General features: G+C 41.3%; 1 protein-coding gene across 1 annotated transcript in view; it reads left to right on the top strand.

Moving 5' to 3' along the window:
• Positions 1-15,375, top strand: part of LOC123516936 (pollen-specific leucine-rich repeat extensin-like protein 3) — a 107,524-nt gene that overhangs the window by 87,548 nt on the left and 4,601 nt on the right. The window contains exons 3-4 of the mRNA XM_045276724.1: positions 13,551-13,717; positions 14,974-15,066. Coding sequence (XP_045132659.1) covers positions 13,551-13,717; positions 14,974-15,066 — 260 coding nt within the window. The remainder of the gene's footprint in view (positions 1-13,550; positions 13,718-14,973; positions 15,067-15,375) is intronic.

Here is a 15,375-nt window from a genome sequence, read left to right as displayed (position 1 = left end):
TGTGATTTCCCAGAAACTTCAACCTTATCTATTTCCTTGACCTGCCCATCCCATTCCCTTTGTAGGAGTGTGTAGATCAGGGTCTCTCTCTCTCTCTCTCTCTCTCTCTCTCTCTCTCTCTCTCTCTCTCTCTCTATCATCATCTCTACTCTCTCAAATCTCTCTCTTCTCTCTCTCTCTCCTCCTTCCATTCTCCATTTCTAAAGGATTTTCTCCTGCCAATTCATTCGTCTCGTTATCTCTTATCCCCATCCTTCTCCTCCTTCTCCTCCTCCTGCTTCTCCTCTTCTTCCTTATTGCCTCGCCTCTCCCTTTCTCTTTTCCTTGTTGTTGTCTCCAGTTTTATCGTCCCGTCCAGCAATCGTGAGTCAGGAGAAAGGGAAAGCAAAGCGAGACAGGAAATCTTTGGGATAATTTTGTCTGACCAGAAGAGTTTATAGATGAAATTACTTGTATTGAAAAGCACTGAAACTTCTTTTCCTCCTCTTCCTCCTTCCTCTCTTCTTTTATTTCTTCCTTTTCTTCTTGTTCTTCTTGCCCTACTCTTATTCTCCTCTTCCTCCTTCCTCTCTCTTTTATTTCTTCCTTCTCTTCTTCTTGTTCTTCGTGTTCTTCTTGTCCTACTCCTCCTTATCTCCTATATGTATTACTAGTAGTTGTTGTTGGTGGTGGTGATGGTGGTGATGGTGGTGGTGGTGATGATGGTGTTGGTTGTTATTGCTGCTTATCATCATCATCATCATCATCATCATCATCATCATCTTCATCATTAAAATTTCATCAGCATCATTATCATCATCAATATCATTCCTGTCATCGTAATCATCATGTTGTTGCTGTTTTTGTTGTTGTTTTTCTTCTCCTCTTCCTGCTCCTCCTCCTCCTCCTCCTCCTCCTCCTTCTTCTCCTCCTCCTCCTCCTCCTCCTCCTCCTCCTCCTCCTCCTTCTTCTCCTCCTCCTCCTCCTTCTCTTCTTCTTCCTCCTATTCCTCCTCTTCCTCCTCTTCCTCTTCTTCTTCTTCTTCTTCTTCTTCTTCTTCTTCTTCTTCTTCTTCTTCTTCTTCTTCTTCTTCTTCTTCTTCTTCTTCTTCTTCTTCTTCTTCTTCTTCTTCTTCTTCCTTCACCTGCTCCACTCATATTGTCAGGAATGCAGTTTCTCCTTGATATATTTGTAATACATCTGAACAAGAAAAATCACGTCAATTTTTTTTTTTCTGTCTGCCTCTTTTCTTTTCCTTCCATGATCTATTTTCTTCTTTCTTTTCTCCGTTCAGTTGTATATCACCCATCCTTCATATTTCCCTCTTACCTTTTCTCTCTATCATTTCTTGTATTCTCTATATTCACTTTTATCTGGATCAATCTCTATTTTCTTCTCTTCTCTTCTTCCTCCTTCCCTCCTCATCTTTATTTTTCTTTCTCTCTGTTAAGTCATATTATGTCATTCTTTCCCTATTCTTTCTTTCCTTTGCCCTATCTTTTCCACCTCTCCATTCAATTATCCATCATATTTCGTTTTCATTTTCTTTCTTTCCTTCTCCTTTCATCTCATCTTATTCCTCGTAATTATATCTCAATCATCCGCTTATTACTTACTCTTCCTCTGTCCTTCTCTCACTTTTTCCGTTCATCATCCAACTGTACATTATCTCCATTTAATCATATTTCGTTTATCCGCTTCATTATCTCGGTTCCACTCGGTTCAGTCGTCAAGATTTATTTACTTATTCGTTCCACGCCACTAATTTCACACACAACTCCTCGTAAGGTTAATGATATTTCCTTGGTCAAGCGTTATTCTCCAATCCTCCCTCTCCCTCTCTTTCTCTCTCTCTCTATCTTCTTTTGGTACCGCCGCCTTATGTGTGTGACAAGAAGAAATGCGTCTTATTATTTGTTGCTGATGCGAGACTACCTTGCTTGCTCACGTATTAATGAAGAACGCTGCGTGTTTGCTTGTCTTTGGCTGCCCTTATATGAATAGTGGGTTGGTCATAATATTTGCATATGTCTGTTTAATTGTTATTTTTAGTAGATAAGGAGTAAAGAGAGAGAGAGAGAGAGAGAGAGAGAGAGAGAGAGAGAGAGAGAGAGAGAGAGAGAGAGAGAGAGAGAGAGAGAGAGAGAGTAATTATCTCATTAGTATCTTTTTTTTAATTGCCAATAAACTGAAAACAGGAGAAAAGTTATAAGAGGCCAGACAGCTAAGAAAGTAGAGAAATACGTAGATGAATAGACAGACAGGCAAAAAAACAAACAAATGTATAGATGTATTTATAGATAGATAGATAGATAGATAAGTGGATAGGCAAATAGATAGATAAATAGATAAGGAGATAGGTAAACAGGCAGACAAACAAACTGATTGATAGATAGATAAATAAATAGATAGATGGATAGATAAGTAGATAGGTATATAGGTAAAACAGGCAGATAAATTGATAGATAAAAAGGCAGACAGACAAACAGATAGATAGATAGATAAATAAATAGATAGATGGATAGATAAATAGATAGATAGGTAGGTAGATAGGTAAAACAGATAGATGAATAGGTAGAGAGAGAGACAAACAAACTGACAGATAGACAAATAGATAGGTAAGTAGATAAGTAGACAGATGGATAAATAGAAAGATAGATATTGTTCATGTACAACCACAAGCATGACTAATGAACACTCTAATAAATAACAACATCACAGACAGACATCCAAAACATGAATACCATAAGATATCGAAATACAAGAACGTAAGAGAAAAAGAAGAAAAATAGAAAAAAATTAATACAACCACATAGATTACGAACAATCCAAGACTGAAGATAATACGACCCAAAAAACACACACACACACACACACATCTACACATACTCATACTAACTTCTCACCTATATCATCTCATACACACTAGCCAATTTGCATGCAGTTTGCTTCCTCTCGTTTTACTGTCCGGCGCATCGAGAGCATCGTATGTAGTGACCCGCTACGGAGGTTAGACACTCCCAGGTACGCGCGTGTGTTTCCGCTTGAGTGAGTCCCCATATTACGTCAGGGTTTTATTTTCCGACGAACTGATTGTGATAAGTGGGCCGCTGATCAACATTCTAGGTTTGTTACGGGGTTTTGTGTTTGTGTTCTTGGTTATATATGTTCTGTTTCTCTCTCTCTCTCTCTCTCTCTCTCTCTCTCTCTCTCTCTCTCTCTCTCTCTCTCTCTCTCTCTCTCTCTTTCTCTTTCCATGTCTCGTCTTTTTTTTCAAATTTCAGCCCATTTTCTTGTTTAATCGCTTTGATCCATCCATTCATTCTCTCTCTCTCTCTCTCTCTCTCTCTCTCTCTCTCTCTCTCTCTCTCTCTCTCTCTCTCTCTCTCTCTCTCTCTCTCTCTCTCTCTCTCTCCAAACCTCATTCTCTCTCACACGGCCCTGCGCCTCACCTTTGCCTCACCTTTACGCCTCACTTCTCCCTCATGAAACGCAACAAGTCGAAGTCGTACCGCCATAAGACATCTCGCTGCTGATTCATTCCTGCACCGTGTTTTTCTTTCCATCTAGAGTTACCCCCCTTGTCCATTCAGAGCCACGCCTAATGGATCCTCTCATTAGACACTTCCCGAACTCACTTTCCAGACACGCCCTCCATCTCCCTCTCGTTTCTCTAGTCTGAAGTTGTGTACTACAAGAATCGCAATGCGTGTCATGTTCTTGCCCCTAAAACATGCGGAATGAGAATGATTTGATTTCAGAACTGGTGACTAGAAGTGTTTGTTATTAAGTGGGTCTTGATCTTCTGTGCATATTAATGATTTTGAGCTTTAAAGTTAGATTTACAAATGAGATAGGAAGAAACTGGCTTGCAAATTCATTGGTAGGTAAATTAATGGACTTCTTTATTAGGATATTATTGCTGAGGGAATACGATAAATAAATAAATAGAGCACAATATAGGAAAATGCTATTCTTTTAGTATAGTTGTAAGTAAATAGTATGAACCTCGTAATTAGATTGTTAGTGCTGGATTAATGGGAAGCCTGTAAAGATTAGACAGATTTGAGGATGATGAGTTATTTGTATAAGGACAAGGTTGCTTCCTGCAGTTTCTCATTCCTATGTTTTGTGTATGTTCTTTCTTGTGTGTCGTTTTTCAATATATAAGTACCATGCGGCATGATATCTTACGTGTGTCCTCAATCTTGTGTTCTCTGATCTGCTGACGGTCTACTTATAAACTTTCACAATTGAACAGTTGATATATTCTTAGCACATCAAAAGGACTTGAAAATGAAAGGCCAAACATTATAAAGTTAAGTATGGCAGAGCAGGTTACTGGGTTTCCGAGCTTGACGCTGCATACCTGCTAATCCACACTCCTACTCAGACACAGCCAACACAAGACGTCCACCCGATTCTATGCACGTAAAATTCACTTTCATGGGTTCCCGCAGCTCGTACGCAAACTGATTGTGGGAATACGTAAGTGTAAGTGCAAGTCATCTTGGTCATTTTTCTCCCGTCACTGACAGAAGCGCCGCGTCACATCCCTTCCCTCTCCATCACGCCATCTCATCCCATGATGATCCACTTAGGTATTGCCTTTGCTCACTCATATCTTGGCTTTTTTTCTATAATTCGTGACTCTTTTGTCTCCATAGTCGTTCTTTGCTAACCTTCGTAGCACTATAAGAAACACACACACACACACACATACACACACACACACACACACACACACACACACACACACACACACACACACACACACACACACACACACACACACACACACATGCACGTTGGATAGGGGATCGAAAATAGAAAAGGGAGAATATAGAAGGAGAACGAGAAGGAGGAAATAAAGGCCCACACACACACACACACACACACACACACACACACACACACACACACACACACACACACACACACACACACATTGATAGATAGATAGATTAGATAGATAGATAGATAGTAGATAGAGAGAGAGAGAGAGAGAGAGAGAGAGAGAGAGAGAGAGAGAGAGAGAGAGAGAGAGAGAGAGAGAGAGAAGATGGGGGGGAGGAAAAAGAAAGGGAATGCAGACTAATGGAGAGTGAGAGCAGGAGGAAAACCCAAGCCCTACTTTTCACGCCTATAAATCAATGTTCACCTCTCATTAACCTGACCTCCTCCTCCTCCTCCTCCTCCTCCTCCTCCTCCTCCTCCCCACTCCATTTAACTTCCCTCACTCCCTCCCTCCCTCCCTCCCTTTCCCATTACCATTACAGTCACCTCCTCTTTTTCCATTCCCCATTTTTTCCCCCTCTTCACTTCCCCTTTCCTCTTCCTCCCCTTACACTCTCACATACACAGTCCTTCACTTTGCCTCTTTTTGTTGTTGTTGCTGTACACGTTTGGCCATAAGAAAGTTTTGCAAGCAGTTTTTTTTTTTTTTTGTGCGTATGTGTGTATGCATGTAAGTCAAAATTTCACATATTTGGCGTGGTGTGTTTTGTTCTTTTTTTTTTTTTAACTGTTCCTTTGTTTTTCCCCCGTCAGAGAAGTTATCAGGTATAATCATCCACGTCATCTCCTCTAATTGGCTCCTTTGCTGTAGTGTTTGTGTGTTGAGTGCTTGGTGCAAAGATGAGGAGGAAACAATGCTTATAACCTGCTTCGTGCCACCATAAAACTTGAAGACAGGAAAAAAGAGGAAAATAAAAGAGACACACACACACACACGAATAAAGCTAAAATAAATGAACTTCTAATGTCGTTCACAAGATTTTCTAATGCGCTCATACACACACAAACTCTCTCTCTCTCTCTCTCTCTCTCTCTCTCTCTCTCTCTCTCTCTCTCTCTCTCTCTCTCTCTCTCTCTCTCTCTCTCTCTCTCTCTCATTCCAGCTCAGCACGCCTGCCATTTAAACAGACACGCCGATGCTTTAGAAGAGCCGCATTGTAAAGTGTAAACATTCTCTTTCTCGACACAAGCAAGACGTGTAGGACTGTGAAAAGTGGAGGTAAAATAGTGGTGGTAGTTTGTGGTGGTGGTAGTGGTGGTAACAGTCGTGGGAATAGTAGTAGCAACAGTATAAGTAGTAGTAGTAGTAGTAGTAGTAGTAGTAGTAAAATTAGTAGTTGTTGTTGTTATTGTTGTTGTTACGATAATGTGATAATGTAAAATAAAATCAAATAAAAGAAACAGCAAAAAAGGGAAGAATAATGAAAAAAAAAGATAAAGAGAAGAGGGGGACAATTTAGAAGGAGGAAGAAGAAGAGGAGGAGGAAGAGGGGAAGGAAGAAAAAAGGCTTAATTTAAAGAAATCAGCAACTAACCTTGATTCTGGAGACATTCTGCTCAATTTGAGGTTAATTGGTGCAAGAGATGTTCAGTCTCTCTCTCTCTCTCTCTCTCTCTCTCTCTCTCTCTCTCTCTCTCTCTCTCTCTCTCTCTCTGTGTGTGTGTGTGTGTGTGTGTGTGTGTACTCAATTAATACGTCTCGAGATGTTGATGTGAAAATGCACGAACCTGTTCAACAAATTAACACACACTCACTCACACACACACACACACACACACACACACACACACACACACACACACACACACACACACACACACACACACGAAGGATATTATAAGATTTTACTGCTCTTTCCTCTGTGGGGTTATCAGACGGGAAGAAAAGGTGGCGGGATGAGAAGGAGGGGGAGGAGGAGGGAGGAGGAGCAGGAGGCGAGCATTGGCAAGGCGATGCGGTGGGAAGGGAAAGCAGATGTGAGGGTGAGACGGAAGGAGGAGGAGAGATGAATGAATATGATGTTGTCCGTGGAAGGTTATACAGCAGGAAAGAGAAAGGTATGAAAGGAGGAGACTAATAATGTAAATAAAGATGGAAATACATAATAAAGAGCGCAGAGAACTCACAAAATACAAAAAAAAAAGAAAAGAAAATGCAATAGATAAAAAAAAGAAAAATTGATGAATAAGGAGAAAAAGAAAGTGAAGAAAAGAAAAAAAAACAGAACAAATAAGGATAGAGGAATGGAAAGAAGTATCATTGGAAAGACGAAATGGAAAGCAGCAAAAGAAAAGCAGTGATAAAAATAGAAACAGTAGAGAGAGAGAGAGAGAGAGAGAGAGAGAGAGAGAGAGAGAGAGAGAGAGAGAGACGACACGGTTACGAAACAGCAGAGTAACAATGTATATGAGCAGACAATGGCATCAACCCTGTGATCTGGTGAGTCCTAAAACTTTTATCACCGATCGTAAAGCGCCGCGGATGATTGATGCTCGCAATAGAAAGCCTCTTTATTGCTCCCACTGACCGCTGAGTGATTCTTTTACTGGCGCAGGATGTAAACAGTGCATGTATTGTGGCTCTTCTCTTTTCTTCAGCGGTAACTAATTTGAGTGAGACTGGTAAAAGAAAAAGAAATATGCTATGTTCTCCACTTTTCTTGTAACGTTGGTTGACTAAAATGACAACTGGTTGGAACTGTGGAAACTTTTGTGTCTCCTTTCATGATCTGTTGAAGTGTCTGAGTGAAAATTTATGAAACACTGCAAAATTTAGCGGCTTCTCTCTCTCTCTCTCTCTCTCTCTCTCTCTCTCTCTCTCTCTCTCTCTCTCTCTCTCTCTCTGTGTGTGTGTGTGTGTGTGTGTGTGTGTGTGTGTGTGTGTGTGTGTGTGTGTGTGTGTCCTTATTGACGATAACAGAATAAAATGCCACTTGTTTGGAAGAGTGAAAATGTTGTGTCTTCTTTGCTATTCAGTTGGTAATTGGCTTGGAAAAAATCTTGTAAGAACGAAATTTTTGTGACTTCTTTGTTTCCTACTAAATAATAAATAATTGTTGCTAGAAACAGTCAAAGAAAAAAACTGAAATGAAAAAGCGCTTACTTTCTTGATCTGTTGGTAATTGGCGAATTAAGAATTGTTGAAATGCTGGAAATTTTGTCTCTTCTTTCCTTGTTTTCTTGTCTAGTAAATAATTGCTGTGAAAATAATAGAATTCTGTTTTTTTCTTCTCTTTATTTGATGTTGAGTAAATGGGAATTGCTGGAGGAAAGTTAAATTTAGTCCCTCCTATCTTACTTTCTTACTTGCTCCTTAATAGGTAACATTTGTTAAAGAAAGTTAATATTCTTTTTTCTACTCATCTCAGTGTGAGTAAATAGCAGTGGCTGAAGCAATGGACACTTACATTTTCTTTCTCTGTCTATGCTGACTCTAAATTTTTCGTCTCTCCTTTCTGGGTGAATGACAATTGGCGAAACTGAAAATTTACGTCTCTTTTCCGTCTTTGGTGCTCACTGACTAATTAACCCTTGAGTTACATAGACATCAGCCACACCGGGTATTATTTGACAGTGTTACAAGAGGTCAAGTAAAGTAAGTTACCTGTTCTCATCTAACATATCCTACAACAATGATCAAAGTAGCTTGGCCACACACTGACTGACTGCTGGAACATGAATGCGCAGTAAGAAGTCACATGAAAGTATTAACAACTCTCTCTCTCTCTCTCTCTCTCTCTCTCTCTCTCTCTCTCTCTGACTTGCCAACAAAGGTCTTTACCACCAGCCCGTGCTTATGATTTTATAATATTCACCACACGCCAAATAAGAAAAGAAATCCAGTCAGTTGGCAGCTCCTTTCCCTCCCTCGCATCCATTCCCCCTTCCTCGAAGCTCTTCCACTTCCTTACACTCCTTGTCACTCGCACGCTCTTGTTCCCTCACGCACCTTCCCCTTCGTCACGTCTCCCCCCCCACCGTTCCCTTACGTCCCTACCCGATCTTACTCACCTTTCCCTATTTTACGCCAGTTCCTTTTTCTCACGTTCCTTTTCCTTTCTCACGTCTTTTACCTTTCTTTTTCGTCCCATCCTTTCCCTCAGGTACCCTCCCCCTCACACTCCTTTTCCCCTTCTTCACATACCCGTGTACCCTTTTCCTTCGGGCCCCTTCCTCTCCCCAGCCCCTCCTCTCAATACCTGCCTGGGATATACCCTGTCGTACCCCGCTTCACCTCCTTTCATTCCTCCTCAGTCTGCCATCTCGCTGGAATGCCCTTAACACATTTCCGGTAGGCGCCCTGCTAAGCCCCCGTTATTCTGAAAGCACCTCCCCTCGACCCTTGTCCTCCCCGCGGCCTCGGCACCGTGTTAGAAGCTTGGGGGTGCGTGAGAGGGAATGCCGCAGCGAGAATCATTGACATTGATAGCATCCTTCAGTATTTGTGGAGTGTGCTGCATTGTGGGGTTATAAAAGCTGTGCATGTGTTTTTGAGAAGTTTAGTGAAGCAACAGAAAGGAAATAATCTTCTCCTTCTGGTTGCAGTGGCGTACATGACTCTCCTTTTTCCATTTCCTTCCTCGTCTTACTGCTCCTCCTCCTCCTCCTCCTCCTCCTCCTCCTCTGCGTCCTTCTTTTCCTAACCCTTCAACTTCGCCGCTTTCTAGAGGCTCTTAAATCTACCAGCCGCAGGAAGAAGAGGAGGAGAAGGAGGAGGAGGAGGAGGAGGAGGAAGAGGAGGAGGAGGAAGAGGAAGAGGAGGAGGAGGAGGAGGAGGAGGAGGAGGAAGAGGAGGAGGAAGAAGAGGAAGGGGCGTTGCGGATGAGTGGTGGCGGGGTCGCGATGATGTAGAGGCGTTCATCTCTCCATTGCCTGTTGCCAGTTGGAGGAGGGGAGATGGAGGAGCAGGAGGAAGAGGAGGAGGAGGAGGAGGAGGAGGAGGAGGAGGAGGAGGAGGAGGAGGAGGAGGAAGAAGAGTCGAGGCGAGGGAGCATTTTAAACCGGTCGAAAGTGAAGGAAAGTTTTCTCTCCAGGATACTGTTTACCTGCATCGTGCCTCGTGTTGCCAGCTGAAGGGCGCGGAATTGAAGGACTGAGTGACTGGGACTGCCTACGCAACTTTCTATTTCTACCTGGAAGCGCTGAAGGGAGGGCCACGGGATTCCCAGTCATAGTATCCTGCCCAAGAATGAAAGAGAAACGTGTGTGTGTGTGGCTCTATAATCGCGCTCTGCTTCCTCCTCCTCCTCCTCCTCCTCCCTCACGTGGAACTCTCAAGGTGTAGGTCAGGTAAAGAAAAATGAAGATGAGCTAGAGGAAGAAGGAGAAAGAAATTACGATCATATATGGCCAGAAGTCTATTAATCTGTTTGTCTCACTCATTTCCAGTCGTGCACATATTTTTTTTTCTCAGTTGTATGTCCTCTATTCTTACTGCCTTCTTATAAAGTCTAACCAGTCTAACTAATTGAGAGTATCAGTGAATCACGGGAGTTAGAACTGAAGGAAGGTATGCACTACAAGTATTGACACTCAAAGTCAGAAATCAAGTACCCTGGATCAACTCATTTCAAATCATATGTATATACGTTTTTCTCAGTTCTAAGTTCTTTAATATAACTGCCTAGTAAAACTTGTCTATTAACAGTATCAGCAAACAAGGAAACTTTAAAATGAGGGATGATACGAGTTACTGTACTAAAACGTTGAGTATGTTAACTTTTTCGTAGTTCTAAGCTCCCCAATTTGTCTTATAAAACTTGACACTTTACATTACTAGCAAATCAAGAAACTTACAACTGAGGCAAGATATTAACCCCTTCGGTACCGTAACGCATTTCCATATTCATTCTGCTTACTAGCTGATGACTTTATGCAGATTCAGAAACTCATGTAGGGAGTGAAATAATGAAGACTCTGGCCATTCATCTTCTGACCTCCATAGACCCTTCCTAATGTCAATAAATGGTCTAATCGTACACAAACCTCTAAGTAAAAACGTGTTCTAGTACTGAAGGGGTTAAGTACGGTACAAAGGAGTGTGGAAGGTTATTAGTTACATGAATCTATTTGGCGATTGTCACTGATGATCTAGTCTTTGGTCTCTGCTTTTTAGGTGCAGGTGTGATGCATCTGGGGTGGGACGTGTGTGTTGTGTATAGAACGTAACACTGCCTAAAGGTGACCGGGGATAAAAGAGTGTGTGGTATGCTGCTTAGTCTTTTGTGTGTGTGTATGTGTGTGTGTGTGTGTGTGTGTGTGTGTGTGTGTGTGTGTGTGTGTGTGTGTGTGTGTGTGTGTGTGTGTGTGTGTGTGTGTGTGTGAGCTTGTGTGTGTGTTTGTGTGTGTGTGAGTGTGTCCTTTACCTTTGCTGATCATCTCATCTGTCTTCATATTGTGAATTTAACTTTACTGTTAAAAAGAAAACACGAAGAAATTTCCTCTACAAGACTAGCCATTCCACTTTCTCCTTTCTATTATCCCTTCAACATCATATCCTTCTCTTTCTTCCCTTCCCTTTCCTTACCTTACCTTTGCTTTCTTTCGCTTCCTCGTCTCCGTTGTTGTACTCCTTCTCCCTTCATCATTTTCCTTTTTCCTCCTTTCTCTTCTCTCTCTTTTTTTATATTTCTAAGAATTTCTCTTCCCTTCACTTCCTTTTCTTTCTTTCCTTTCCCGTCTTCCTCCTCTTTCTCCTTCATTCCCTTCCCTTCCCTTCCCCTCCCTTCCTGCTAGTACCCGTGTTATCCCTGACCCGTGGCAAGGAAGGTGGAAAGAGGAGCTCCTGACCTCAAACATACGCCTCTTAAACTCTCTTCGTGTCTCGTTCTTCTTGGTTGCTTGGCTTTTTAGTGCTTCTGGGACGGAAGTAGGAAGGGAGAGAGACTGTATAAGGAGGGAATTAAGTGTAGGACAGAAGAAGGAAAACTTAGAATGGATGAAGAAATGGAGGTTGCACAGAGAGAATGAGGAGAGGGATGGACGAAAGGAGGTTTAAAATGAACAAAGTAAGGGTGTTTGATTTTGTTGTATTTCATGAAAAGGAAAATCGAAATTGTCTTGGAATAGGTGAAGGAAGGAGGTTGTAAAGGGAAGGATGGCGTGGCAGAAGGAAGGCAAAAGGTAACACGGAGGAGTAGGAGGCTTAATCTTTCCAGCTTTTTTCTCATTTGCATCCGTTTCAAGCATGAGGAGAGGAAGCGCCATCCATACCTCGGCGTGTTTTGAGTTACTCTTGCTGATTTTGAATGGGATGCTGGTGTGTTGGTTAGAGGGGTTGGCAGTGATGGTGGTGGTGGTGGTGGTGGTGTTTGTAGTTGTAGTTGTAGTTGTTGTTTTTGTTGTTGTTGTTGTTGTTGTTGTTGTTGTTGTTGATGATGATTATTTTGTTGTTGTTGTTGTTGTTGTTGTTGTTGAGTCCTTTAAAGAGAAGTTCATTAAAACTGCAGAGAAAGAACTATCATCAGATGGCTAGCGTGCATAAAAAAATGAGTTTTCCATCAAGTGAGCAATAATATACTTAGATACAAAGACCTGACACCAGACGACCAACGCATTTATAGTTTTTTTTGCCTTTAAATACGTCAACAAAAGGAACATGCAAGACTACACATCATCAAACAAAAAGAACAATATTATAAGAAAACAAAGGAAGCTGCAAGAAGTCATCTGGCCTGTACGTGGCATTTTTTTTTATTTAACACCAGATGACTAATATGAGAAAAAAGAAAAACCTCAAAATAACTCTCCTTTCGCTTTTAACAATCCCATCTGAGAAACACACACACACACACACACACACACACACACACACACACACACACACACACACCAAAAGAAAAAAAGAAAAAAATAATAAGGAAAAAAAAGGAGAGATTCGTGGGTATCGTACGTTTTACAGAGTGGCAATGATTTTTTCTCAACATTTCTCTTGCGCGTCGTAGTGTTTTCAGCATCAGGTGCCTTTTTTGGCCAGGTTTTCATAAGGCACCGCGTTTCTCCTTCTCTCGTGAAGGTGTGCTGGTGTACGAAGGGGAAGGGAGCGGGAAAGTTTTCTCCTTTCTCTTTCTTGGGATTTTTTTCTTTGCTGAAACGTGTGTGTGTGTGTGTGTGTGTGTGTGTGTGTGTGTGTGTGTGTGTGTGTGTGTGTGTGTGTGTGTGTGTGTGTTGGTATCTTGTGTGTGTGTATGTGTGTGTCCCTAAATCAATTTACAGATCTATACAGATTTCCATCTTTCTATCCACTTAATTGTTTCTTTGACTATATCATTACTTACTCTACTCTTGCTGCTGCGTCCATTCCTGCTATTACTGCTACTACTACTACTACTACTACTACTACTACTACTACTACTACTACTACTACTACTACTACTACCATTACTACTACTACAGTCTTTTTACTCTAAAGTGGCTCCTGGGTCTCGGTTTGAATGGTGTCCCAGGGAATGTGTGGTTGTCAGATCTTGAGGAAAACCGTGAGCTATCCTTGTAATAAGTGCGTTGATCAACAGAAAACAAGTATCATTTAAATCAAATTAATTACGTTATTAATAAGCTACAATATGTTAAAACTCCAGGAGCCTTTTTAGAGTGTACAAATTATACTACTACTGCTACTATTACTACTACTACTACTACTACTACTACTACTACTACTACTACTACTACTACTACTGCGACTTCTATTACCAAAAACAACTACAATCATAACACGAGCATCATCAGTCATAGTATGTAATGTAACACCCTCCGTTCTCTCTCGTCCCTCACAGTGGAGCGTGGTGCTGGGGGTGAGTTTCTTGGTGATGGGGCTCATGCCTTCTGAAGTGGGCCCCGCCTACCCCAATAATGGCTTCCTCCCCTCCACTGACGGGGGCACGCCTGACTGTGTCCAGGACCCACGAGACACCTTCTGCATCGACCACAAGAAATATCCCAAGTAAGTGACCAATGCATGTAAGGTGTGTTTTTTTTTTTTTTTTTTTAAAGAGGATAAGGGTGACACATAAGTGACGGGTTGAAGTCTCATAAGTTGACTTAAAAAAGGAGATTTGAAGAACAAGTAAGACAAGTTTCAGACTTCATAAATTTTTATTTAAAAAAAGATGGAATAATGAATAAGTGATGAAATCAAACTGGATGAAATCAGATATAAGAATAAATATATTTAAAAAAAAAGATAAAGGGTTCCAGCTTGGTTAGATGAGAGAGAGAGAGAGAGAGAGAGAGAGAGAGAGAGAGAGAGAGAGAGAGAGAGAGAGAGAGAGAGATTTTCAAACTGAGTGGTAGGAATCAGGATGTTAGTGCCAATTCATTATTTAGCTTTTAAAGGAGGATTCGGCAAATCTTTATGGGGATGAGAGGTAAAAGTAAGAAGACATGTTTTGAAAAGAGGGATTGCCACGTGTTGGCCTGATGGCTTTTCTTATGTTCTGAGGTTCTTATGATTGCAAGGAGATGGAACAAGAATTACAGAGTATCAATAGGAATTATCTTGTCATTTACTTTTCGTTTAAGTAGTAATATGAAAAGGCTGCTGGATTCCTTAAGTCAATCAGTCTTAAAGGTGTTTGAAGATAGTAAAAGCAAACATCTAAACGTCTTGCATTATGTCGCGGCAATATCTATCGTTTTCTGCTCATTTTAATGCTATTTTAGTACCTCTAGGCTATCTGACTCATCAAATGAACTACAAGCACTTGGAGACTTCTCTAAATTATCGATGGCATCCAATGGCGAGTGTTGTCTTTCAAAATCCTCATCTAAACTTATACAAGGCCAAAATATCAAGGTCAGAAGAAGCTATACCAAACTAAGGTTAATATGACACTGGCCTGGATGATAAGAGCGCGCTGTGTCTCGTGTGGTTGGGTTGGAATGGCAGTCTTGCTTCGTGCATGTGTTGGTATAAAAAGAAATATATTCGTATGTAAATATGAAATGTTCAGCTGACAGTCCTGAATTATGCTGAGCTTCTATTTTTTCGAGCAGGGAGGAATTTTTAGAACTGAAAGTAAGGATTTTTTCTGTTGCCCAAGTGATGGTGAAGGAATATTCAGCATTTTTAAAATTTACCAAATATGCTAATCTCTCTCTCTCTCTCTCTCTCTCTCTCTCTCTCTCTCTCTCTCTCTCTCTCTCTCTCTCTCTCTCTCTCTCTCTCTCTCTCTCTCTCTCTCTCTCTTTCTCTCTCAGGGAACGCATTCTCTACCTCCTGGAAAACAAGATGTTCGACGTGGACTCCATGCTGATGGACGAGAGTCGGGATTCCTACGTCTTCGAGTCCAGGTGAGTCTTGGGCAGCGAGGCGGGCAGGTGGACAGACAGGTGGTATGTTGAGCAGGATGGCAAAAATACAGAAAATATTACTTAGAAATGTTACTTAGAAAACATGCACGGCTAGGCAGACAGGGTGGCAGACACGAAGAAAGACAAGTGGACAGACAAGTAGGAAAGACAATAAGACAGGTCTGTTAGAGAGGGAGGTGAAAATACATATGATTAGAAATTTTACTTCTAAAGCAAACAGATTTAGGCAGACAGACAGACTGACAGGTAAACAGGTCGATAAGGAAGACATTAATGGAAATTGTAAGG

This window comes from Portunus trituberculatus, chromosome 41 (assembly GCF_017591435.1).
Source record: "Portunus trituberculatus isolate SZX2019 chromosome 41, ASM1759143v1, whole genome shotgun sequence".
NCBI lineage: Eukaryota > Metazoa > Arthropoda > Malacostraca > Decapoda > Portunidae > Portunus > Portunus trituberculatus.
The sequence above is the reverse complement of the archived record's forward strand: the minus strand, read 5'-3'. Positions and strand labels throughout refer to the sequence as shown.